This window comes from Equus przewalskii, chromosome 16, assembly GCF_037783145.1.
Source record: "Equus przewalskii isolate Varuska chromosome 16, EquPr2, whole genome shotgun sequence".
NCBI classification, from domain to species: domain Eukaryota; kingdom Metazoa; phylum Chordata; class Mammalia; order Perissodactyla; family Equidae; genus Equus; species Equus przewalskii.
The window spans coordinates 27345956-27372192 of record NC_091846.1 but is presented as its reverse complement, the minus strand read 5'-3'; the positions used below and the strand labels follow the sequence as shown (position 1 = coordinate 27372192).

General features: G+C 40.6%; 1 protein-coding gene across 3 annotated transcripts in view; it reads right to left on the bottom strand.

The window, feature by feature from the left end:
* The window catches only part of EPSTI1 (epithelial stromal interaction 1), an 85622-nt gene extending 63044 nt beyond the window's left edge, over window positions 1-22578 (bottom strand). The window contains exons 1-4 of one of the 3 annotated variants that reach the window (XM_070578380.1): window positions 22451-22578; window positions 21712-22144; window positions 4054-4109; window positions 1895-1978 (exon numbers count right to left, since the gene is read on the bottom strand). In XM_070578380.1, the coding sequence (XP_070434481.1) occupies window positions 1895-1978; window positions 4054-4109; window positions 21712-21869 (298 nt within the window). In that variant the 5' untranslated portion in view covers window positions 21870-22144; window positions 22451-22578. Of the gene's footprint in view, window positions 1-1894; window positions 1979-4053; window positions 4113-21711; window positions 22424-22450 lie in introns of those variants that run through there. The other 2 variants (XM_008534505.2, XM_008534513.2) reach the window with 2 other exon arrangements.
* Between the last annotated feature and the right edge of the window lie 3659 nt (window positions 22579-26237).

Genomic DNA, 26237 nt, shown 5'->3' with positions numbered 1-26237 from the left:
CTAAGTAGGAGCTGCAAGGAGTAACTGAAAACCAATTTGGGGAACCTTAAGGAGCAACTACCTTCAGCCTGTAAGAGGTTGGATAGATCAAAGGAAGGTAGAAATGAGAGGAAAGATGTCTTTGTGTATTCCATCTCTTCTGTGTGTGTGTTTGGGGAAGAAAGATCTTTCACGTCAAGAAGAGCAAGAGATGTTTAATGAAAATCACTATGAGAGCTCAGTCTGTGTCCCCAAGAGACCAAGGGACTTAGTGGACTAAGACTTTCCTAGAAAAGTCAGAGCTTAAAGGCACATGGTGACTGTCAGTTGGCTACTCAGAAGGGTCATCCAGAAGAGGTGGCTGCACGGCAAATGGCCTGCATTCCCAGAGTTCATGGGAAGAAAGGATGCACAAGTCTTTTGTGTACTTCCAGTCTGGGTTGTCATGAAAAAGAATGCCAGTCTAAAGCCATCTTGAAAGGACTTGCCGATGCGGGCCACCAAGAGGAACAGCGAAGCCCTAAAGAGAGTCTACCTACCAAGAGCCGACAGCAAAGCCAAGCCCTACCAGCAGGAAAGTGTATCATCTCTATCAGGGAAATCCAAGTGAAAGACGGATGGCAGGCAAGGAGGGATTCTGAAGAACTCAATGAACCCCAGAGGGGAGGATGCACAGGAAGCATACAACAAGACTTGAAGAAACCGGGGTCGGTCTGCACCATAGACCCCTACCTGTCTTACGTCCTCTGGGAACAGAGGAGTCAACAGAGAATAATTCAACTATGCCCATTTCCTTTGCTAGCTTGCTACCCAAAATAGGCCCGGGCTGGAGGAGCAAAGCAGCTTTCATCTCCATTAGTAGGAGAGTTTTGACTAGTACCTAGGACTGAACTTTAATTACTGAAATGACACTGTTTTATGCCTGGAATTATGGACAACTTTATTATTTCAGAAAGACCAAAAACATCTAATTTCATCCAGAGCCGGTTTGAGGGGGCCAGTTTAGGAAGGACAAAGCTGTTTCCTGGCTGTACTCCTGAAATGTGGCTTATTCAGCATAAAGGTGACACTTGAGATTAACTCCTTTCATGAAATACAGTGGGATGATGGTGATAATACTATTACATTCTCTCATTAAATGATTTCCAAATTAGGTTATTTTCACCTACATCCTAGAAAAAATACTTCTTTAAAACTATTGTGACAGTAAGTGACCCCTGACTCTAACACATTTGTATTAACTAAATCTGTGGGAACCGTGTATCCAGCCCTTTATGTTCTCAACGGCTGCTGAAAGAGAAAAGAGAAGAATAGCCATGAATGACTCCCTTTAGGTGGTATCCCCGTTAAATGATTCAAATACAGGGCAAAGGCAGCCCAGACAATTCATCACACTGGAAGCGTGAGCTCCAGAGGCCCAGAGGTCTCTATCTGTAGACTGAAAACACAGGTGATCTTTCTCTTTCAACCCACCTCTGGGTCCCCAGCTCACTCTCATCTTAGTTTTGGAATTGACTCTCCATTCATTGTTTTCCCATTAGCATTGAGCTGCCATGATTAATATGCTTGTGATAGCGTGCACTCCTATCCTGACTAGTGCTATGACAGGGCATATGCAGCACCCCAGGAAAGCTTTCTTCAGAGTTGATCATCTAAGAGGCTCTAAATTATTTGGCAATTAAGCTATCACTTTATTCCCACGTAACTGTGGCATCATACATTTGCTACTTTCAGAAAATCAGAAACAATAACATAGCTGCATGCTTAATTGTTTTGACTTTAAACGCATTCCATTCCAAGCAGCACAGCGACCCAATAACCTATTATGTACATTCAAAGACAGACGTGCAAGGTGCTCACAGGATCATGGGTGGCCCCGTCCTCCCCCGTTCAGACAGCTGGTTTGCTGGCTTACCTAGCCGCCTTGGCACCAGGTTAACTGGCTTAGCTCTATGTTGCTCTTTCCACTTCTCCAGATCCTCCAGCTCTTTCTCAGCAACTAAGCCAGGTAAAAAATATCAAACCATCAATGATTAGAATGTGCAAAGGAAACTGGTCCCTTGAAAACATAAGTAACCACTATCAGAGGGCAACTAACTACATGCAAGCATGTGTGGACAAGGTAACCTAGGAAGGGAAGACACCATTAAGTCCTCACCCCCTGCAGTCACCCTGGGTGCACCCCTGAGTCACTTTCTCTCCAAGAATCTGCACATAAGTTCCAAATCTAAAAAACAACCTGAACTACTAAAATAAAGAAGTTTCAGGGCCGGCTCTGTGGCCGAGTGGTTAAGTTTGCCTGCTCTGCTGCGGCGGCCCAGGGTTCGGATCCTGGGCGCAGACATGACACTGCTCGTCAGGCCACGTTGAGGCAGCATCCCACATCCCACAACTAGAAGGACGTGCAACTAAGATATACAACTGTGTACGGGGGGGGGGGGGGGGGTGGGGTTGGGGAGATAAAAGCAGAAAAAAAAAGATTGGCAACAGTTGTTAGCCTAGGTGCCAATCTTTGGGGGAAAAAAAAAAGGAAGATTGGCAACAGTTGTTAGCCCAGGTGCCAATCTTTAAGAAAAAAAAAAGTTTCATTTTACCTCCCATTCTGGCATTCTTAAAACCCTATATCAAATTAATTTTAAAAGTTTCCTGTAAAGAATGTGTGCAAACCTAGAATATTCATATGTCAATAAGAACTTTTCATACCTAGGTAAACATATATCCCCAGAGAATTCTGATGCTCATATTCACTTTATTTTAAATGTCTCCCAAGCTTACTGCAACCACGAGGAGTGAGGGCTCTGTGCCAAGGGAGGGGCAGCCTCCACTCTGGTTCCTGGCACTTGGGACCACTAGGCAGAGCCAGGTCCCTGTGGAGCCGTGCTCATTCCCCAAATATGCACACTGAGTGACAGCAGGGGGCGCCAGAGAGACACCAGGTCTGTTCTGATGGCGCATGCCCTCATCTCCCCATTACAGCTGATTGTTCAAAAGGTCCATTTACGATATTTTTTAATTATTAGAGGAAAAAAACCTGCTGAAACATCTCAAAACTCCAAACCACACTGAGGCCTAAATTCCTGTTAAGTATTTAAATCAAAGCTTGTAAGATGCCAGAACCCTTGGGATTCTGTTGGTCAACTGCCAGCAATGCTCATAGTTACTATGTCTACATAGCAGCTATTGTCATATTCTGCGTTGACCCAGTTGAACCACTGAGGGGGCTACCTGTGGGGTGGAGACACCTTACAGAGTTGCTTTCCTGCTTTATGTCCATCATTAGTTACAAAATTAAATTTCCTACCAATGATCTAATAAAGGAGAGCATAGAATCTCAGTGCCAGCCCCACAACTTGACATGAACAAGTTTCATAACTTCTTTGTGAACTACATGAACTTCAGTTCTTCTTCCAACTCTAAAGTATAATGTTGTAACTTTAAGGAGCAGCATTTATTTTACTGTACAACTTCAATCAAACATATTATATACCCACTAGGTACAAGGAGCACAAAAATGGGTCAGATGTGGTCCCTGCCCTCAAAGAGGTTATAATCTAGGGAAGGAAACTGAAGGACACAAATAAAAACAGCTGAGAGTAGACTCTGATAGTTACAAAATAATGGGAACACAGAGGCGAAGGAAAATTCTGTTAAGAAGGGAGATGACAGATCAAGAAAGGGACAAATTCTTTCATGATCTATTTCATATATAACTTGTCTGTTTCAAAAGTATTCATAGTCTTGTAAAAATATCTGCAGGCAACCTAACTTTATAGGAACCAGATAGGTCTGTTGGCAATAGATGTGAAATTGTTTAAGCCCAACAGACATCTGAGACTTACAATCATGCTACGAGTTCTGCTATTAACACAAAGAAACAAATTTAGAAGCATTAACAATAGAATAATTTTAAAAGGTATAATTAAAACTGCTAACGTGAAAAAAGAAGAAAACTTGATGAGACCTAGTGAGCCTATACAAATCAGAAAATAAAAATACATCAGACCAAAGCAGACTAACTGTGCTCTATTAGCAAATGAGAAGCATTCTGAATGTTAAATGAGTAAGTATACGTACTCCTTCGTATCTGACTTCTTCGGTTTTCATTTGGTGCTATCAAGGTGTATGCACCTCTGCTAGAATGAAGAGAAAAAAAATTGCTTATTATTATGAGACACGACTAATGCCTATAAACCACCAGACATTATTCCTACTAATATACCGTGTTTATGATCATCACCATGAAATAGGTACTATGGAAGACAATCTTCTTAAGACCCAGGTCTGATCTCCAGGAGCTTACAATCTAATTGTCAAAGTAAAACAAATGCACACAGCCAAATATGGAAATAGCAACTGGTGAAGAGTGACAAGTGACAGTTTCACAGGTGGCTCTTGGAGACTGACTTTGTAGGGATTCATTGTTCCTCTAGGTGGAGCTTGTGGGCAAGTCCCTTTAACAGGGCTTCAGATTGGCACTCTCGTCCATTGGGAGTACAGTAAACATTCATGCATTCTTTGTTCCCACAAACTGGGAATCCAGGCCATTTGCAATGCATCCTTCTCCTCTTGACCCGTCTGAGTAGCCAACTGGCCACAGTCTTGTGCTTTTGGGCTTTGACTTTTCCAGGCATGGATCCACTGGGTCCCCCATTCTCCTGGGGACACAGGTAGAACATAATCAGAAGCTCAGAGAAGCAAGGAGTCATCTCAGTTCACGGGGGATCAGGAAAAACTTCATTTAAGCAAAAATATTTGACACAGATACCAGGAAGCTGTCAAAATATTGCGAGCTTTTGAGGGCAGAAACTGTGCTTGATTGATCTATATACACACACCCCTGGCACAGCGCCTGGCACAAAGTAGCTGTTTGGCGAATATGGGGTAAACTGAAATGAAATGATGCCACAGACCCAGTCTGTGAGTCTGTGCTGTGTAGGGGAAGCGGGGCGGGGGTGCTCTTCTTTAAGATGATTCATGTGGTCCTACAAGAGTGTGAATACTTCATAGAGCAAAAGTACAGCACAGCAACAGACCACAGTATACATGTTGGTATAGTTTTAGGGGAAATCCTATGGATAAACACAATCAGCTTATAAATGTAGGTTTTTTAAAAAAAACCCCAGATACTCAGAAGTTTCTCTCTTCAACACGGATTGTACAATTTCAAAGGACAAATTAGCAAAGATTGAACAGTAGAGGCCAAAAGTGCTGATTAACAGAAGTCATTTCTTCTTTATCTCGTTATATTCATAGCAGCGAGCCTTCGGCCAGCTTCAACTGGGCTTTAATTTTAGACTTGTAAATGGGAGGTGTGCAACCACCTTTGCATGCAAATTGGACTGCTCGATGCCCAATTACCTAATGTACATCAGCAAACGCTGCTTGTGTAGCCTAGCATGCATACAACACTATGAAAACACAATTAGGAGGCTGCCGCCAAAAATTAATCCCCTGTCCATTGCATATGCTTTGTTCACTCTAAGAAGGATTTCTCATTCCTCAATTGCCAGCACTTTATAGGAGCTTGAGAGCTGCAATTTCTGTAGGTAGCACCTGCAAACTTAAATATGAAATAGTGAGCCATTCTGCAGAGCCTTAAAGACGAAACACTAAGATACTGGATTTAAATGCGAACCGTGAAACGACTATACAATTTTCAATGTCCACTAACATTGTGATATGGAGCTTCTTACCATACCAGGGATTTGACTATACTACAGATCAGTAGTTCTCAAACGTTAGCATGCATCAGAAGCACCTGGAGGTTTGTTAAAGTGCAGAGTTTCTGATTCAGTAAGTCTGGGGTGGAGCTTGATAACTTGCATTTTTAACAAGTTCCCAGGTGATGCTGACGTTCTGGATCTGGGACCACACTTTGAGAACCACAGCTGTAGATCAATCAAGCTGTCTTAGAACATTTGGACTAAAAGGGCATTTACGGATTAATCTTTGATAAAGACACAGAGGTTCAATCACATGCCAAAGATCATGTGGTTAATTAAGCCACAATGCTGAGACTCTAACCCAGGACTTTTGACTTAGACCAGTTGGATGTCTGCAGGTAATTTTTCAGCTCAGTGTAGAAAGCATAACATGACTGTCCTTAACTTCAACCTCTTCATAGACTTCCAAAAAAATAAATAACCTACTTAAGTGAGCACTTACTATGGACTTGTTGTGTTAGGGGCTTATGAAGAGTGAGAGGAGACACCAAAAAATAGACACCAACCACTTTAAAGGAGCTTGTACTGCAGTTAGGAACAATTCATGAGAGTACACCACACGGATATCCGAACAAGTGTCAAAGTGGGATGATGTAAGTAGTCAGACATCCAAGGTTGGGGAGAGTCACAGAGATCCCAGAGGGGAAGAAAACTTCAGAGAAGAAGAACAGCAATGTGAGGCTTAAGGGATAGGATCTGAAATGGCAAACAGGGCTTCTTCGCTAGGACTTTGCTAAGAGCAGCTTCACAGAGAATTTTCCAAGCTCGATAGGTCTCTCTCATGAAAATTTTGGAAAAGGTTTGGAAAGAAAAACAAGTTGTTAAAAGAGTTTATTCTACAGTGTCTAATCTGATTAAATTTAAGTCTGACAACATCATACTAAAATCTTCAGTCTTAGGAATAGGACTGTGTTAGATCTATGATCAACATGTGTAGCCTACAGGTAGCTAGACACAGGACAGGACCATGAAAAGAGGGAAATAACTATCTAGACTTGAAATCAGAGGCTTTTAATTGAAAGCATTTAAACATAACCCCAGGCTCAAGGACAGCCGTCCCAGTAATAAATGTTTTATGTCAGAGAATTCCTTAGCAACTTTTCAGCCAATATTTTATTGGCTGAAAATGCCAAGTGGAGAAAGCATTGCCAAGTAATTGAGCTTCTAGTCCTCTTTCTTGCTACAGGAAAAGGAGCTTAAGTCTAAGGATCTGCTTTTTATTTTTTACTATCATGTGGCAGAGCATAATGCCTTGGTAGATACAAATATTTATCCCTTCTCTCTTAGCTTTTCCTTGACATGAGTAAAAAATATAACTTATTCATGTTTTCAGCCAATTAGTTTCCACCCACAGCAAGGGCCTCTGCTGTTTTAACCTCCAAGTCTGCCCTTTCAACAGTCTGCCTCTCAAAGCTGCTGATCTAGACAAGCCCAACCTACCTTTATTTAGTATTCCGGTCATTTCCTGATTAAGCAACATTCAAGCTACTGAAATAAATGTATATCTTTGAAAATGAGTTTCCTTAATTACCTCATTGAAATTTAATGAAATATCTCAAGTTGTAAGATTGTTTTCACTTTCCAACAGCACACATCAGTGCGGGAGACTAAGGGAGAACATAAGTCAGAATAGCACAAGACAAAGAGAAAAATATTTTTCTGCACCACAAAAAAAAAAAAATAAAGGAAATGGTTTCCTTGTGAGGTCTCTCCTGAGCTACGCAACTGCTTCTCTTGTGTACATTCTTGCACAATTTTTATAAGGTCTCATCAATGAGCACTCTGAAAAAATGTTAGATTGGAGTTATGAAAAATATCTTGGCTAGATAAGAGTATTACACAAATATATCCCCTGGTGTGTACAAACTGCAGCAGATGTAATTTAAATTTCTAATTAGGAACAACACTGGTTTGACTGAAAAAGAAACATAGTCAAGAGCAAAAATTCAGAAAGAGGTAGAAGAGTAAATTCCAAACACTTCAAGCTGAATAGTAGACACGTAAAGTCTACTGTCCTACAAAGAATTGGTTTGAGGTTTTCATAGTTGAAAGAAATCTTATCCTTGGGTAAAATTGAAAAAACGAAGGATTTTCGGTTAATCAAAGGCACTGGATAGAGATTTATTTTCTAGATATGGCTTTCCATGTTGGTTTCTGTTATACGACCTTCAGTATAGGAATCTGAAGCTTATTGTTTTTACCCAACATGAGCCAAAACTTTTCAGGCATTTAGGTTTCTAAAAGTTCTTTTATAAACAGACCACATTCCCAAGAAAAACAAAAAATGATAAGATCAGGCTGACTAAATCATCCTTGACCCCTAAGCCTGTTACACCAACCCTAAGCCAGCACTTCACAGCCCTGGAGTGGAAAGGCTCAGGAATTCTCCTTTGTCTTAGAACCTGCCCAGCCCAAGACATTGTCTGCACACCCAAGAAACTGATGTAAAGCTGATAAGTTCTGTAATTCACAGCTTCTGGCAGAGGGCTGAATAGTTACCCAGAGCACTGAAAATACCCAGAAGGAAAAGATAAACAAGAGATCAGGTCATCAGGGCTTTTGTTCATAGGTTGCCTTTATGGAAAGTAGAAAGAAGTACTTAAACACACACACACACACACATCCATCCATGCCAGGATCCTCACGCAGGGCAATGGCTTAGTAGGACACAGTATACTTATGTAAATTATAAAAAGTGCCCCTTCTTGGGGCTGGCCCCGTGGCCGAGTGGTTAAGTTCACATGCTCCGCTGCAGGCGGCCCAGTGTTTCCTTGGTTTGAATCCTGGGTGCGGACACGGCACTGCTCATCAGACCAGGTTGAGGCAGCGTCCCACATGCCACAACTAGAAGGACCCACAGTGAAGAATGTACAACTATATACTCGGGGACTTTGGGGAGAAAAAGGAAAAAAAAATAATAAAATCTTTAAAAAAAAAAAAAGTGCCCCTTCTTTCAGAGTACATGGTGTGGTATGTATTTAAGCTCCAAATCACCACTTTAGCCAAGCAAATTTGTGCAGTTACCAACCTGCGCAATGACAGAGGGTAGTCCTGAGCAATGTCATACTTCTTCACATAAAAAACTCACACACATAGAGCTATGCAAAAAAGAAAGCAAGAAGGATTCGCTGTAAAGATACAAAGAATACATATGAAACACAATATTACAGAGACTCCATCTTTAAGAGGCCAAAAACCAATTATGGGAGTAGAGGTGGGGACCAAATGGTAGGTATACTTACAAAACATATAAAATTGCTTCCTCAGTAAAATAACTATACGAAATTTATATTTTCAAGAACATAGAGATGTCAGGTCTGGCAATTAATTTGACCCTACTTGTAAGCTAACCTTACTAACAGTTACTGGTTACTGTTTCATGCACGCTGGCAAAAGACACGAGACTCTTGAGTCAGAGACAATGAACTTTATTACTCATTGCACAGCAAGCAGCAGGAGCATCAGCATATTTATGTCTGTTCTCTCTGGCCCCAAGTCTTATGGCGGCAAAATGATGGATGCTGCACACAAAGCGTGTTGCGTCACAGCCAAGGAACACTGAGCTTGGGGAATCCACCATTTTTATAGCAGGTAGTAGGAAAGCCTAGTCTTTGTCCCAGAGAGAGTGTACCTCATCTCTCAAAGTTCCCAGCTACGTAACAACCCTGAGAAATAGTCCAGGTCAAAGAGGGCTTAGGAGTGTAGTCTTGGCACATCCAGCAAGACACACAAGAGTACAAGAGGCCCAAGGAGGGCTATCATTTCCAACAGAGAATATTTAGGATTAACTTTCTTTTTAAGCATAGCTTAGCAACAAGGAAATTGGCATTTGCACAAAAACCACTTACTTTATCAAATGGGCTATACATTTTCTTTCATTATTATTATTAATAGACTAACATCTGATTATGTTCACATGTCTTAAGCATTGCTCCTCAGGGTTATCTATTAACTTAAAGGATAAAACCAGAAATGCAAGACATAAGGGGCTTGTATCTAAATCTCTGGATAGAACATTTAAAAATGAAATTCATCTTTTATTTCTGATTTTGGAAAAACATAATGCTTATAGAAGAAAATTACTTTTAAAATGTTTAAAAGTCACTCATAATTCCACCCCTCAGAAATCTCAGTTACAGTTTTATTTGGGTGAATTGCAGTCCAGTCTATGTCCTGTACATACTATTACACAGTTGCAATGATATCTTAAGTTCAATTTTATATCCTGCTTTCCCTTCCAAGTAGTTTTCCCAATTAAGCATATAACAAGCTTACTATTAAATGGCTACATACATATTTCATGACATGGATGCTTCATAATATAACTACTCACTTAACCATCTCAGTTGTTTCAGTTGTTCATTATTATAAACAATCTTGCAAGATACACAAAGCATAAAATAATAAAGCTTTGCACAGAACATTATCTAGAAGAAAATGCTAATACTTCTCTAAAATCAATGCTATGGTCCCCAAACTTCTTTATAGCTAGGTATGACGATGTGATTAAGTTTGGGATATGGAATATGAGTGGAAGTCATTGAGAAGGATTTCTAGGGAAGCCCCTTTAAATGGAGACAGACAGGCAAAGCTTTTCTGTTGCCTTCCCCTTCCTGGAAGGCTGAAGTGGTAGCTAGTGCTCAAGCAGCCATCTCGTTCAATGAGGCAACTTGAATATGGAAGACATGTATCAGAAATGGCAGAGCAGAAAGACAGAAGCAATCTGGTGCCCTGTGACTATAAAACCACCACATTAGTGGTGATCTTTTGCCAAACTGCCTAGCTTTGCCTAGTAGTTCTATTACTTCCTAACTACAACTTTGAGCAAATTACTTAGTTTTTCTATTTTTTCACCTATAAAATGGGGATAACAACTATCTACCTCTTAGAGTATAGATAAGTACTTAGAACAATGCTAGGAAATAAACATTTTATTATGGTTGCCTATTATTTGTACTATACCAGCTCTAGACTACCTACCTTCAGACATTTTATAGGAGAGAAACAAAGAAAGCCATCTATGCTTAAGACACCTATTTGGGGATATCTATTTTATTACATGTAATTATAATATACTTATAATTATATATAACATGTATACAACATGACACCTATTTTACTATGTGTAATAGAACTAGCCCTAAATCACTGGTACATCTCCTTTTTCCTGCTGTGACTGAATCCTTTTGCTGTATCTTCTTCCACTATATATGCAACCTAGTTTTTCTGATTGCCTTTTTATACCCCTGGTTGTGACATTTCCCTCTAACCTCTGTATCCTGGCTCCTGATTCTTTTCTTTATTCAGTGTCCCAGAAGCAGTAAGGACCACCGCATGAAGCAAAGTGGTATTGATAACTATTTCATTAAAGGTTAGTAAACAGTCTTCTCCTATAAAAGACAGCATGGTTCTGAGCCTTGGTTTTTTCCTTAAATTATTTATTTTAGTATAACATACCTAGGGCAAACTGCACAAATCTTAAGTATACAGCTTCATGACAAACCTCCTTTTAACTTTTCCAGATTCCAAAAGAATAAAGGAAAAAAGGGAGCGGGACAATGAACTTTAGGATGGTATCTAAAATTACTTTTTCCCAACTTTTTATCTTAAATTTTAAGCCTACAGCAAAATTGAAATATTAGTAAAATGAAAACCCATATACTATTTACCTATATCTACCAATTTTTAATGTTTTGCCACATTCACTTTTTCTCTCTTTCCTCTCCTTTGTTTTATCTGAACCATAAGAAAGTAAGCTGCAGAGTCATGACACATCACCCCTACGTATTTCAATAGGTTATCTCCCAGGAACAAAGAGATTCTCTTACTTAAACATAATAACTATCACACCCAAGGAAATTAAACAGAATAACTATCACACTCAAGGAAATTAATATTAATACAATATTCAACCTATAATCAAGTTTCCAAATTGTTCCAATTATTTCAATATTCTTCCCTACCTCCCACCTCATCCTGGATCTGATCATGGATTACACACTCCTGTTGTCTGACATGTCTCTGCAGACTCTGATAATCTAGGACCGTTTCCTTGACTTTTTTCTTTCTTTCATGACGGACACTTTTGAAGAGTCCAGGTGTCACGTTAATTTTAAGTGTCAACTTGACTAGGCCATGGGAAGCCCAGATATCTGGTTAAACATCATTTCTGGGTGTGTCCGTGAGGGTGTTTCTGGAAGATAATAGCATTTGAATCAATGGAATGAGTAAAGGAGAGGGCCTTCCCTAATGTGGATAAGCGTCATCCAATTCATTGAGGGCTTCTATAGAACAAAAAGGCAGAGAAAAGTTGAACCCACTCTCTGCCTGAGTATGGAGCTGAGACATCAATCTCCTGCCCTCAGCACTCCTGGTTCTCAGGCCTTCAGACTCAAAGAAGCTACACCATGGGGCTCTCTGGCTTTCAGGACTTTGAACTATGCACTGGCTTTCCTGGGTCTCCAGCTTGCAGATGACAGATCATGGGACGTGTCTGCCTCCATAATCATGTGAGCCAATACCTTATAATAAATCTCTTCATATGTATATGAAGAGATTATATGTGTATATATATATATATATATACACACACACACACATATATGTAGATGTACATATATACATATTTATATACATATAAAATCTACTGGTCCTTTTCCCTGGAGAACTCTAAGTAATACAGTGAGTAAATTGTCTTACAGAATTTATAGGATGCCTCACAATCTGGATTTGAGGAAACGATGATTTCCTCATGATTAGATATTCAGGTTAACCATTTTTGGAAAGAGTACTACATAGGAGATATTACCCAAGATTCCATTGTTAGAGCAAAGGCTGTTTCCTTGTATGACTAAATAACAAACCAATGTGAAAAACAGTATCTGCCTATATGATAGAGAGTAATCACATTTTTTCTTCTGTCAGTACTTTATTTCTTTTTAATTTTTATTCTTTTTTCTATTGCAGTAACAGTGGTTATCACATTATATAAATTTCAGGTGGACATAGTTACATATTTCAATTTCTGTGTAGACTACAACATGTTCACCACTCAAAGACTAATTATAATCCATCACCACACACATGTGCCTAATCACCCCTTTCACCCTCCTCCCTCCCCGCTTCCCCTCTGGTAACCACCAATCCAATCTCTGTTTCCATGTGTTTGTTTGTCGTTGTTTTTATCTTCTACTTGTGAGTGAGATCATATGGTATTTGACTTTCTCCCTCTGACTTATTTCACTTAGCATAATGCCCTCAAGATCCATCCATGTTGTCACAAATGGCCGGATTTCATTGTTTCTTATGGCTGAGTAGTATTCTATGTTTATATACTACATCTTCTTTATCCATTCATCCCTTGGTGGGCACCTAGGTTGCTTCCAAGTCTTGGCTATTGCGAATAATGCTGCGATGAACATAGGTGTGCATATATCTTTATGCATTCGTGCTTCCATGTTCTTTGGATAAATACCCAGCAGCGGAATAGCTGGATCAATCACATTTTAAAATAAAGATTAGAAAGAGAACATATCTGCCTGTCACCTTCCATTGGCAGTAGAAATCAAAGGGCATAATGGGTCAAAGACTTTCTACTTGGCATAAAGACTCCAAAAGCACAACCTACACTTTAAAAATAAAGATGTCTTTATATCAAATTGTTTAAAGTGTTTATTTCTGAGGATTGGGATTGCAGGGGACTTTTACTCTCTAGATTATTTTTGTAATGTTTGAGTTTTTATCACAAGCAGATATGGCTACTTTTACAATCAGGGAAAAACACTCTAAAGATTTTTAAATGAGGAAATATTTTTAAAAAGATTTCTTAAAGCAGGTGCTTAGATTTTCTTGCAAGAGTCCATAGCACGAGATTTCTGCTCTCACCTCTTCCATAGTATAACAAACACTGGGCAATACTAGCCGTTGAGATTTAATGATGGTAAATGTCTTCAGTTTTTCTGCAGGACTTTAATGGGTTGCCTTTTAAGTGTTCATATTTGGCGGGGGGGGGGGGGGGGGGAATTACAAACATTACAGAACAAAGGACTCATCATCATTGGCTCATTCTCTGATATAGAACAGACCCTTCAAATGCAGTCTTCTCCCTTTGATGATTTTTTCCTGTTAGGCTTTTGTTTCAGATTCAAATACATTCTGAATAGATGCAATTAACCTTAACAATACGTATAACCTTACAGCACTCTGCTGACTTTGAAGTAAGTAACCTTACTGTGTAATTGAACTAAGTTTTTTTTTCTCATTTCTGCTATGCTTCTACTGATTACTCTAAGTATTGTGTGTTCTCAACCTTTCATCAGCCTGTTGATTTATTGTTTCACTGTTTCAGCTGTCAAAGACTTTTTGAGAAAAGCCCACTCATTTTTGATATTGTATTTGAACAAAGATGATTGCTCCCCAAGACCTGGCAGACTGCAAATGCATATCATACAGAGGAGTGGAATCTAGTGCAGAAAAGTTAGAAATTCCTTCTAAACAGGACCATAATTTCTACCCTCCTGCATAAACAGGAAGGGAAATGGGGCCTAATCAAACCAAAATGTCTTTTCTTGCCATCCACTCCAACAATCTCTTCTGCCATGCATAGAACTATGCTTTTCACACTGTAGGCGGTAACCCACTAATGGGTCATGAAATCAATTTAATGGATTTATTTTTAATGAATAAAAATAGAAAATGTCAGAGTACATTACATATAGTGAGGGTGAGAATTGTTTTGTGAAATTTTTTTCAGTTATTTACAAACTCATACATACCCATACATGTACCAGGTCATGAATGACAAAGGAATTGCTCACTCTAGGCTACGGTCAGAAGTCTCAAAGATCACTGGAAGGCAGGATGTTGCTTAGGTTGCTCAGAAACAGTGACAGTGAGAGAACTGCTCTAATGCAAGCCCACCAAGCTGTCATTTAAGAAAAGCAGCAAAGAGGAACCCACAGAAACTTTGCTCTCGTAAAGCTGTAAATAAATGTCACATTACTGTTTCTATAGTACCACTCTCTTTAGCCTATAGAATTTCTATTTTCTTGATGTGAAAATATGATGATTGATAGGAAATTAGCTAGCTGCACTGTCACTCCTCCCCCTGCTCCATACCGTGCTCAGATTTCAGACGTGGGTAGGCAGACTCAGGGATGAGTGCTGGTTCTGAGACTTGACAGAGCCATGAAACCTTGGGAAATCATTTACTCTCTCAAGACTCAGTTTCTTCAACTGTAAAGTGGCAAAGTGTTTATTGTGAAGAGAAAAATGAATTATATGACATGCATAGCACAAGGTTTAGCACACGATTAAGAGTTTGAGCTACTGATTGTTAGTTTGGTTTTAGTGTTTTGGGGTACCCAGTTTAACTATTCTAGTCACAACAAATTTTCTTTATGCTACCACAGTACTTCAAGGTTTTGTCATAGTTCTCATTTCAAAACTAAGTCACATAGCCAGAGCTCTACTGATTAGTTTGGTAGTAGAATCTGGTAATCATTGAGATACCTACCCAGTTCATTAAGCCATATAATTCTCATTAAGCGTTAAATACTCTCTGTTTTTTTACAAACTTTCTGAATGCTTATGAGCCTTTCGCCTGGAGATCGAGTTAAATAGTCCCCTAATGAATAGCCATCTATGTGGAGCCATCAAGAAGATTACTCATTAGAATCAGTCACAGATTTTTCTCTTCTTATGTACTACTATTTCATCACACTAAAAGGAACTTTGGCATTATTCGGTTCTCCATCTCCAGGGAGTAGTAATAACCTGATGCTTTCATGCCATTTAACATCTAGAGGCCAAAGCTTACTTTCTCACATTCTTATGAAGAGACAGAAGAGAAATCTGGGGCACTGCAGTAAAGCAAAAATAGCGAAACCATTTCTTATAGGTGCTTACAGTTTGTAAAAACTTGCACTTAATTTGAGACTATTTTATGTGGCTAGTTCAGATTCAAATGAGGTGAGTCACGAATGGCTTAAAATGTTTCTGATCATCTGTGTTAGACATAGGAAATTACACTTCAGGATTCAGAATATACTCAACAATTATTAAATAGTGATGTTTATAAAAATTGAATATTATAACTTAATAGCTATGTTATCATATATCCCACCTTATATCCCATCTTATATGTATAAAATGTTTAATACTAATGTAACACAGTGCTCTTTAAGGGGAAAAGAGAGAAAAATCAGGGATTGGCCATTAATAAGTTGTCTTACCAAGCCATCGTTTATTCTCCCTTCACTCTCCCTTGAGAGTTTGAGGATGAAGGGAAGGAAAAGTATCAGTTACCAGGGTTATTTCCTTCCCTGGAACACAACAAGCTGGGAAAAGTATTGAAGTTAGAATAAGGAAACTAGGTAATGTCCCCGGAGCCCCACGGGAGGAAATACGAAAAAGGAGTGGGCTTCCCCAGAACACACATATAGCACTCCAACAGACATACTGTCTAAGCAGTTGTGCTCAGGAATGTGGTATATCTTTAAGGCTATATCACTTTGGATCTTCCAAGGAGCAGACATCATAATGGGATTAGACACGCAAGAGATTTATTGGAGGAATGTCTCTGAATGATAAAAGCTGAGTGAGCAGGAGTAGGCAGGGAAAGCCGTGAGAACATGAGCAGGTCTGATACCTACTAAAGGAGAGAGAGAAGGAGGATTGAGTAGGAAGAGCCTCAGACTGCTACATAGTTCTGAGAAAATCTTGGCTAGGTCAAAGGGGGGTCTTCTGGCAACTGTTGCCGAATAGAGGAGTCCCACAGGGGCCAGGAATGGGCTGGCACTAGCACCCTGGAAATACTCAGACACTGGCTGGGAAGAGTGCAAAATAAGTGTGCTCTCAGAGCAAAGGGTGAAATGTATCCAAATGCTTGGCAGCTGAGGCTGTCAGTTGACTATGCTCCTCATAGTAAGTTCTTTTGAAGGAGATATGAACAGAAAGCTTCCCTGGCTGCCACAGAGGCTACTTAAACTCCTGTGGGATAATGAAAAATGAATATTTAGTCTTTGTCCCTGGTTCATGGCACACAGCTCCTAAAATCCTTGGAAATACAAATAATAAGAGTATGATCATATGCTAATGAGATGACTCCTGGTGGGGCCTTCTAGATAGCTTCAGGATGGGAACTATGTACCAGAAAACCAACCATGTGATTAGAGGATTAGAACTTTCAGATGCACCCCACCCCCAACCTCTGGGGCAGGGAGAGGGGCTGGAAATTGAGTTCAATCACCACAGGCCAATGACTTAATCAATTACACCTAGGTAATGAAGCCTAAGTAAAAATTCTTGAACAAGATTTGGGGAGCTTCCAGACTGGTGAACACATCAAGATGTTGGGAGAGTGACCCACTAGAGAGGGTATGGAAACTCTATGTAAGACCTCCCCCCGTATCTTGCCCTACGCATCTCTTTCATTTGACTGTTTCTGAGTTATATTCTTTATAATAAAACTGTAATTGTATAGTGGTTCCCATGAGTTCTGTGAGTCATTCTAGTCAATTATCAAACCTAAGGGCAGGGAAAGTTGTAGGAACTCCCAGCTTTGTAGTCAGCTGGGCAGAAACGTAGTAGCCTGGGGATCCCATTTGCGGTATGTTTCTAAAGTGGAGGCAGACGTGTGGGATTGAGCCCCTAACTTGTGGCATCTGTGCTAAATCAGAGCAGTCAGTGTCAGAACTGAACTGAATTGTGGTTAGTTGGTGTTGGAATGACATATTTATCAGGGAAAAAAACCCCACACAACTCCTAATTAGTCTGTAGACAGCAGCTCAAACATCACCTCTTGGGAACACTTTTCTTGCTCCCAAGACTAGCTCAGACCCTGATTTTCCTTTATACTGCATATAAAGAGTTAATCATGCAATTATTTGATAATATCTGTCTCATCAATTAGAATATAAGCTTCATAAGGGCTTGTCTTTTGTTGAGTACAAGTCATGCGTTGCTTAACGACAGGGACACATTCTGAGAAATGCATCGTTAGGCGATTTCATTGACAAATAAAAATGGCAAGCAATAGGATATATTGGAGTATATGAGGAAGCCATTTGGTATAAACCTAATTCGGCCTGCCTTCTCTTTTTTTCCTCCAAAAGGGCCTGACTGGCTATTGAGCACGCATTGCATATCTGCTTAGACATTTCCTATGGCCAGAACAAAGGCCCTTGTGATAAAGATGCAACTTCCCCCCCACATTAGCATTTTTCCTTAGGCTAGGAACTGATTGCTGCACTCACCTCCCAGCTCACCTGTGACCACCCAGCTGGAGACAAGAGACTGCCACCCTGCTGTGTTCACCGAGACAGAAGACCTACCTGCTATTTCCATCAATCGGCTGTGCCGACAGAGTAGTCTCGCGACTATTGTAAAAGGGACATTCCAATCATATGTGAAACATCCTCTTTGAGGGTATATAACGACCCTGTATACCCCCCCCCCCCCTTTGGAGTGCTCTGTTCCTTTGTGGAAAGACTCTCCCGGGTTATAATCCTCAAATTTAAGCTCAGAATAAACTCACCCAAATTTTCATTTATAGATTGGATAGATTATTTTCGTCGACATCATCATTGTGCAAACATCATAGAGTGTATTTACACAAACCTAGATGGTATAGCCTGCAACACACCTAGACTATCTTGTACTAATCTTATGGGACCCCCATAGTGTACGCGGCCCATTGTTGACTGAAAGGTTGTTATACAGTGCACGACTGTAGTTGTTATTTGTTCCTATATTTTTAATTAAATATCCAGAGCTAGAGATCCTCTCTTATTATAGGATTGTTGCGAGGATTGAAAGAGTTAATATACACAATGCACTTTCACATATTAAGCACTACATAAGTGTTTGCTATTATTATTGCTCATCTTTAAGTGTCTGCAGTTCTCAAAATAAATAGGCCACAAATATGTCACGGCAAACAGTTTGTACATAAATTATGTTAAAATTAGCTGTAGAGTAAAATTCCATATTATAGGTTCATTTTCAGAACATCTTTTTATTTCCTTCAAACAGCATCAAGCTAAAGGACTACTTCAGGTCTGGCTACAGAAAAGTATCTGAATAAAGTGTATCTGAATAGAGTGAACCGTGTAACGCTATCACAGGCAAGAGCCTGTTGCCCAGAATTGGATGAAGTGAGGCAGAAATCCCTTCCAGGAAAACTCATGCCTTAGTCTTAAATTTATCTAGATACGATATAAGCAAGTAAAAGATGTTTACAAACAAGCAAAATATTGAAACAGAGGGTAAAGGATTACTTTAGATTCGAAGTTTATGGCAGCTTTTTCCTCTTTAAATCTGTATAGATAGTTTATAAACTTAGGGACAAGATAAAATCACCAACTAAAAACAATTGGGAAAGCCAGTATGAATTAGTAAATACCTATAATCACTTAAATCCAAATATAGTCAAGAACTCAGCCTTGCTTTAGAATCTATCAGAGGTCTTCAGGAATCATTTTAAGAGACTGCCTTAAAATCTCTTTATTTATACGTAAGCACATGTTTTAAATCAGGATATTTTCACAAGGCACAAACACTCCACTTCAGGGTAACAGCATAGTACTTGGTCAATAAACCTCTGTAAAATGAATTCAAGGCTTCAGCACCCTACATTTCCTGGATGTTTGCTTTCTGCCAGTCATGAAGTCACGTTTTGTGCATACAAGCATGTACACACGTGCATACACACACACACTAAAAGAAAACCCTGAGAGATCGGTATTATCTCACTCTAAGTAATGAGGAAACTGAGGCATAAAACAACTACGCACCTTGTCGAAGCTCAGAGACAAGTAATAGCAGAATCAGAACCTGAACCCCAGTCTGCCAGGCATCAAAGCCCATGCTCCGATGCCCACACTGGGGCTTCCCTAATGAATAAGTGGAAGGATGCACACAAAACAGTCAAAATTCCAACCCTTTAGCACATAAATAAGCTCACATTGAGAGTGAATAAATGAATGTTTACTATTAGGCACTTAACTTTTCCTTCCTTTTTCTTAATTTTCCAACAGAAAGTGCTTCTAATTTCTCGCCAAAAAAAAATAAAATCTTCTTCTTTTCTGTTTTTAAAGATTTTATTTTTCCTTTTTCTCCCCAAAGTCCCCTGGTACACAGTTGTATATTTTTAGTTGTGGGACCTAGTTGTGGCATGTGCGACGCTGCCTCAACATGACTTGATGAGTGGTGCCATGTCCTTGCCCAGGATCAGAACCGGGGAAACCCTGGGCTGCCAAAGCAGAGCTCGAGAATTTAACCACTTGGCCGTGGGGCTGGCCCCCAAATAAAATCTTCTTAATGGCTTTTTTTGGTTGTGCATTTTACTGAGATGTTACTTGCATTCAACCATTTTCCTTGGTTTCTCACTTCCATTAAAGGAGACAAGCGAGAATAAACAGTAGATATACGTAACTAATGGAGATGTAGGTAGAACTCAGAGTGGTCCAAACAGGAGCTTAGATAGTAAATATCTAAAAGGGAATGTACATTATAATGCTCTACTTATTGCAACTGGGTTACATGGAAAAAAAAAAAAGAAGAGGAAGAAGAGTTCTGTGAAAGATAACTGAACTCTCCCACGTACTCTCTAATGGTCTATAGACAAATCTTAGAAATCACAAAATAGTATGCAGTGAGGCCTTCAGGTACTGAGATCTGGATAATTAATTAGAAAAGTGCCCCTCTCTGAGAAATGTGGTCCAGCAAGATTCTGAGGTAATTTACAATCAAAAAGAAAACAGATGGATGCAATTGCTAATGTTTGTGAGATGATCTGAGCTTGCAAATAAATGATTATATCTAAGTAGATACTTTTTCATAGAAAAAAAGGCATGTAGATGGTGTTTATCATCAACATGAAACTATATGTCCATGACCTGTTACATTAAATGCTACAGCTTATAGAGAGGTAGGTAACTTGAAATTAATGCGCTTCTTTTGTGGCAAGATATCTCTTATTCTGAGGAGGACAGAAATGCAGCAATTTCTAATTGAAATCTCCCAGATCACCCACCCCATCAAAGGATAAACCTAAACTGAATAATATCAAATACCTGGTACTTACAAATTCTTCCCAAAGTTAAGGGATAAAAGAAAATCTATTTATTGGTCATAAGGTTATATATTGCTCCTTGGCAACCAGCATTTGTCTTTCACCTGTCTAGACATTGATGAAAAGGGAGAACTGAAAATGAAACCATTTGGACAGTTGCAATTCACAGAGGCAGCACTTCAAAAGCAGCTAACGTCTTTACAAAGCGCCCTGTTGAGTTAAAGCAGCTCATTCTATAGGGTGGAAAGAGGATCAGTGACACTTTGCATAATACATGTTTCTGGGATACTAACTGGAGTGCCTGAACCAAAGACCAAGAATAAATGTTACCTCTCTGTTCCTGGGTAGAGCACTTAATTCCAGGGACAAGAAACATCCAGTCACTCACTCCTTCCTCTCTTAGTCCCCCTCCTCTGGTCCTAAGAGGCTAGTTTATCCGAGAGTTATGTTGGGGTGCAAGCTGCTCCTAGAGGCAGCACTTGGATCTACCCCTGATCACAATTTCCTCTTCCCCTCCCGGCACCCCCCCCCCCGGAGGTGACGTGAGGATGGAATTTAGGGCACCAATTTTTTTTAAACAGTAAGGAAAAAATTATCTTCATACTAGTTAGAGTATGAGTTCTGGAGATCCCTAGAAAATCACTAAGAAGCCCAGGCAGTTTCTACACACCGGTATCTTTCAATTCCGTAGCCGGTCCCCAGATTCAGGAAAGTCGTGGTCGTGAAAGGAATGGGGCTCACATATTTTAGTAAAGGACCGCGTACTAGCACACTCAATTTATAAGTGTGCTTTTGTTTAGGCAAATGAGCCTTCATTCTCTCAAAAACCCTGTTATTGGTCCCCTGTGGTATCAAACTCCAATGACCAAGCAGGTGCCTGTCAGTATGTCTGGGGCTGGGGCTCCCGTCCCCCAAGGCAAGTTGTGAAATACTTACAAGCTCTGGCCCGCGTGCTCCCGGTTCTCCCGCGAAGGGTCCTCAGGGGACGCCTCCAAATCCTGCCTGTGGCCTTGTAAGGAGTCCCGCTCCCGGCGCCCCTCCGGGGGGTCCCGGACCGGGTAGGAGGAGCCCACTACCTTACTGCGGGTGTACATGGTTCAGAGCCCGCGGGTCCCCGGCCGCCGCCGCCGCGGGAGGGATGCGGGCTGGGACGCTGAGCGAGTCTCGAGATGCGATTCCGAAGAGCACGGGGAGCGGTTTCAACAGCTGAGTTTCGATTTCTCGCTAGCAGCTGCAGGCCGAGCCCGCCGGGGGACTTCCCCGTTCAGTTCCACCCAGGCGCTTTCCGACCTTAGCGCAGGTAGCAGCGCCCGCCGGCCCGCGATGGCCTTGTCCCGTTGCTGGTGAGTCTGTAAGGTCTCCCAACCACCTTAGAGGATAATAAAGATAGCTATGATCAGCCACGGACACCTCGTGAGAAAGTAGCCTCGAGGTGACTGGAATCCTGAAAGATACTTTAGGGGACTATTCAACAGGTAGCCCTAATTCGAGGCTACTGCTGGATATTTGAGACTGTGAACAATTAACCTTCAGATGCCAGACATAAGGTCAATAATTAAAATCATCTAAATAAAATTTTGCCTTTGGTCAGTCATGACTGCTGTTTGGTTGTTGTGCAAATACTTTCAAATTAAAGGAAATGGAAAGTGAAATTAACAGCAAACGAAAACAGAACCTGGAGAAGCAAGCTGAGGGGTAGGCAGAGAGGATCCTCCAGGCGCCTTGATAAGTGATTGATCAGACGTTCAAAAAATATTGATTAGGGGCTGGCCCCGTGGCCGAGTGGTTGAGTTCGCGCGCTCCGCTGCAGGCGGCCCAGTGTTTCGTTGGTTCGAATCCTGGGCGCGGACATGGCACTGCTCATCAAACCACGCTGAGGCAGCGTCCCACATGCCACAACTAGAAGGACCCACAACGAAGAATATACAACTATGTACCGGGGGGCTTTGGGGAGAAAAAGGAAAAAAAAAAATATTGATTAAATATCTGCTGTGTGCAAGACAGTGTGCAATGATTCAACTATGGTGTGGGGATTGTTTTAAATATGGATTTGCAAGATTCTGTATCTGTAGGTCTAGGGGTGAGTCCTGGCATCCGTTTATGTTCAAGAGCTCCCGGATGATTCTGATGTGTGCTGGGTTGATCTCCACTGTCACAACGCTGGCTACACAAAGATGAGAGAAGGCTCTTCCCTCGCATAACCTGTATTCTAGCAGACAGGTAGACAAACTCTAATGCCACCGTGGGATTAGTGAAGTAACAAGAGGAAGTGTAAGGCTAGGGGATGCTCAGGGAAACTAGGATTAGCCTTCTGAGTAATTCAAGGAAAAGGGACATTTGAAAATGAGCCAAGAAACAAGTAGGAGTTCACCAAGAAGCAGCCTCAAAGGCAGAGGCTTGTGGCTTGAAATGACAAGGTGTGTACCTAACTCCAGGTGGGGTGCTGTAGCTGGAGCACCCCAGCCCCTGGGCTGCCAGCCACTTAGGAGCTAGATTGCCCTGTTTACATCATCAGTGCTTAGACCAGAAAGACAAATGCATGTTTGATAGCTAATGAAAGAATGAAATTGAAGGGTGGGCAGTGTGGGGTGGGACAGGAGGGGAGAAAGGTGGCAAGAGACTTGGTAGGGGAAAAAAGTCAGGGTTTCTAGGCTACCCTACAGCATTCAAGCTCTATCAAGTAGGCCACAGGTTCTCCAACTATAGCAGGCATCAGGACCACCTGGAGGGTGTGTTGAAACAGATGCCTGGGCCCTAACCCTTGTGTTTCTGATTCAATAGGTCTGTGGTAGGACCCAAGCATTTGCACTTCTAACAAATTTCCAGGTGATACAGATGCTGCTAGTCCCAGGACCACCTTTCGAGACTACTGCTACTGTAGGCAATGTGGGAGGCACAGAAAGTTTTGCAATAGGGCTGATATATAATAATAACGGTTTGAGAAAGCTAGCTCTCCTAGCAATGTGAGAGGGAGATTGAAACACGAGGAGCCTGAAATCTGGGAGATAAACTAAAAGCCCGGTTATTATAATCTAGGTAAGAAATACAGGCGTGAGCTAAGACAATAGCATGGGAAATAGCAAGGGGCAAAATGAAGACTTTCCAAATGAAAGACCAACATAGATAAAAGACTGGATGCAAGGAAGAACTGAGCACCAGAGGCCCAGAGAGAAGGGGAGACAGGTTTTACTTTGAAACCCAGCTCTGCCACACATTAGCCACAAGACCAAAGACAAGACTCTTAATTCCTCAGAGGCCCAGTTTCCACATCTGCACAATGCGGAATGAAGTGCAACACTTACCTTGTGGAGTATTGTGAGGAATAAAGAGATAATCCACATCAGTGGTTCTCAAATGGAGTTGATTTTGCCTCCAGCAGACATTTGGCAATGTCTGGAGACATTTTTTATTGTGGAGCCTACAAGGGGGCGGGGGGAGGGGTGGGGATGGGGGGAGGTGTGTGGGGACCACTGGCATCTAGTGTGTAGAGGCCAGAGATGCTGCTAAACACCCGACGGTGTACATGACAGCCCCACAACAGAGAATCATCCTGCCCCAAACCTAATAGTGCTGAGGTTGAGAAATCCTGATCTATATAATATGCCTCGCTTAGAGACTCAGCAATTTGTTGCTGATTTTATGGTGACTTTAAGGTTTTAGTTTTGCGAATGAGTAGGTGACAAAACCGTTCACCACTAACCATTAACCAGGAAGAGGGATAGGATTAACCAGGCTGGGGGAAGGTGAAAGAGTTTGATTTGAGAACCATTGGGTTGAAGGTACCCACAGGATGAGAAATGCAAAAAGTGGATCTGGGTAATCTTTGTGGAGGCCATCTTCTTCAAAATCCTTTTTGCTGGGAAAATACCACTGAAACTTTTGTTTCAGAGGAGAAAGCAATTGTTTTGGTGGTGGGATAAAATCAAAATTTGAGCAAGGGAAAATCCAAATTAGGGGAAAACCAGCTCTCTTAAAGGAGCTAGTAATATAATACTGACTTTAGGAATTACACCTCGTTGACCATATTTATTTTACAACCCAGCCATATAACACACCAAAGTTTCAAACGTGAGATAGAAACAGAGGATAATAGGCAAAATCTAAATCGCTTACTTTGTTCACTTCTCATTTGGCTACATTCTCAAAGTGTTAAAAAAATGTGAATATGATTTTTTATTAAGTAAACATCTACAGCTCTTTTAGGGTGCTCAAGAGTAGCTTATCTACCTGTGTATCACACGTTCTCTCACTTTATGCGTGTGCATTTGTGTGAGAATCCGGGCTGGCCTTTTACCGGGGTTGTTCTGGGGCACAGGTGTCTGCAGCAATGGCTGGTGGAGAGAAGCAGGGTGTATGGGGAAGGTCTTTGACCCCCATCTCTGCTTCAACAAGAGTACTTTAGCCTTCCCTCTTCCCTGCATGGGACTGCTGCCTGATTTTGTTTGAAACAAGAGTTCCATGACTTAAAAACTTTGAAGAACCATTGTGCCAGACAATTACTGACATATTTTAAGGGATATGGGAACACCTGAAATCTAGTGATATTGTTAAATTGCCTGAAATTTGGCCAATTAGAGATTCATTTAGGAAATTGTTTTCTTTTAAAATATAACTGCCTCTGGGAAAGAATCATTTATTCATCCCTTTACATAAGGAAGTTTAATCTAAGCAAAAGACATTTTGGTTGGGGAAGAGGGCAGCTGAGTGAAAAGAAACGGAGGATTCAAAAAGATGTGCAAAAGAAAATGTTGTAAAATGAGACATGGAGGGGAAATGGCAATTCAGGACTACAATGAGCAATTTTAGCTAGCCCAGGGAGCTAAGATAGGATTAAATCAGAAAGAAGTTGCACCAATTTGGTGTAATGCTAACATGTCCAAGTGTGTCTTTATCTTCCAAAGAAATAAATGGAAATATATAGCTGATTTTTAAATTAGTTGCCTTAAATCATGCCTTCATTAGTGTGAATAAATATAGATAGTAGAGATACATAGACTCTTGGCTTTTTCTCATCATAAAGTGTCTCAATGAAAATCTTAGTTTCTGAAAATTCTAAAAAGTCATGCTTCCTTCAATTTGATTCTGCAGTGAGAAGTCAGGTTAATCTAATAGATTTAGTCCGGCAGACATTTTAAAGCTTTTATTTTTCTCTTTTAATGAAGGAGTGATGTAAAACTCATCTAATACTTGGTATCTCCTCATTTTAAGTGTGTCTGTGTGTAAGCATATTTATATTGTGACAATTTCATATTCTTCAGAAATTCTTCAAATTTATACCATAAAATAATGAAATGGTACAGTTGTGTCATCTTAAGTTCATTCAAGAAATATTTATTGAATGATAAGCATATTCCACTTACTCCGTCAGACCCTGGAGTGACAGTGGGGAGCAGAGGGAACCTTGTTATTCTAGTTTCATGTTTAAGATCATCTAGCCAACTCATTTTAGACATAAGGGGACA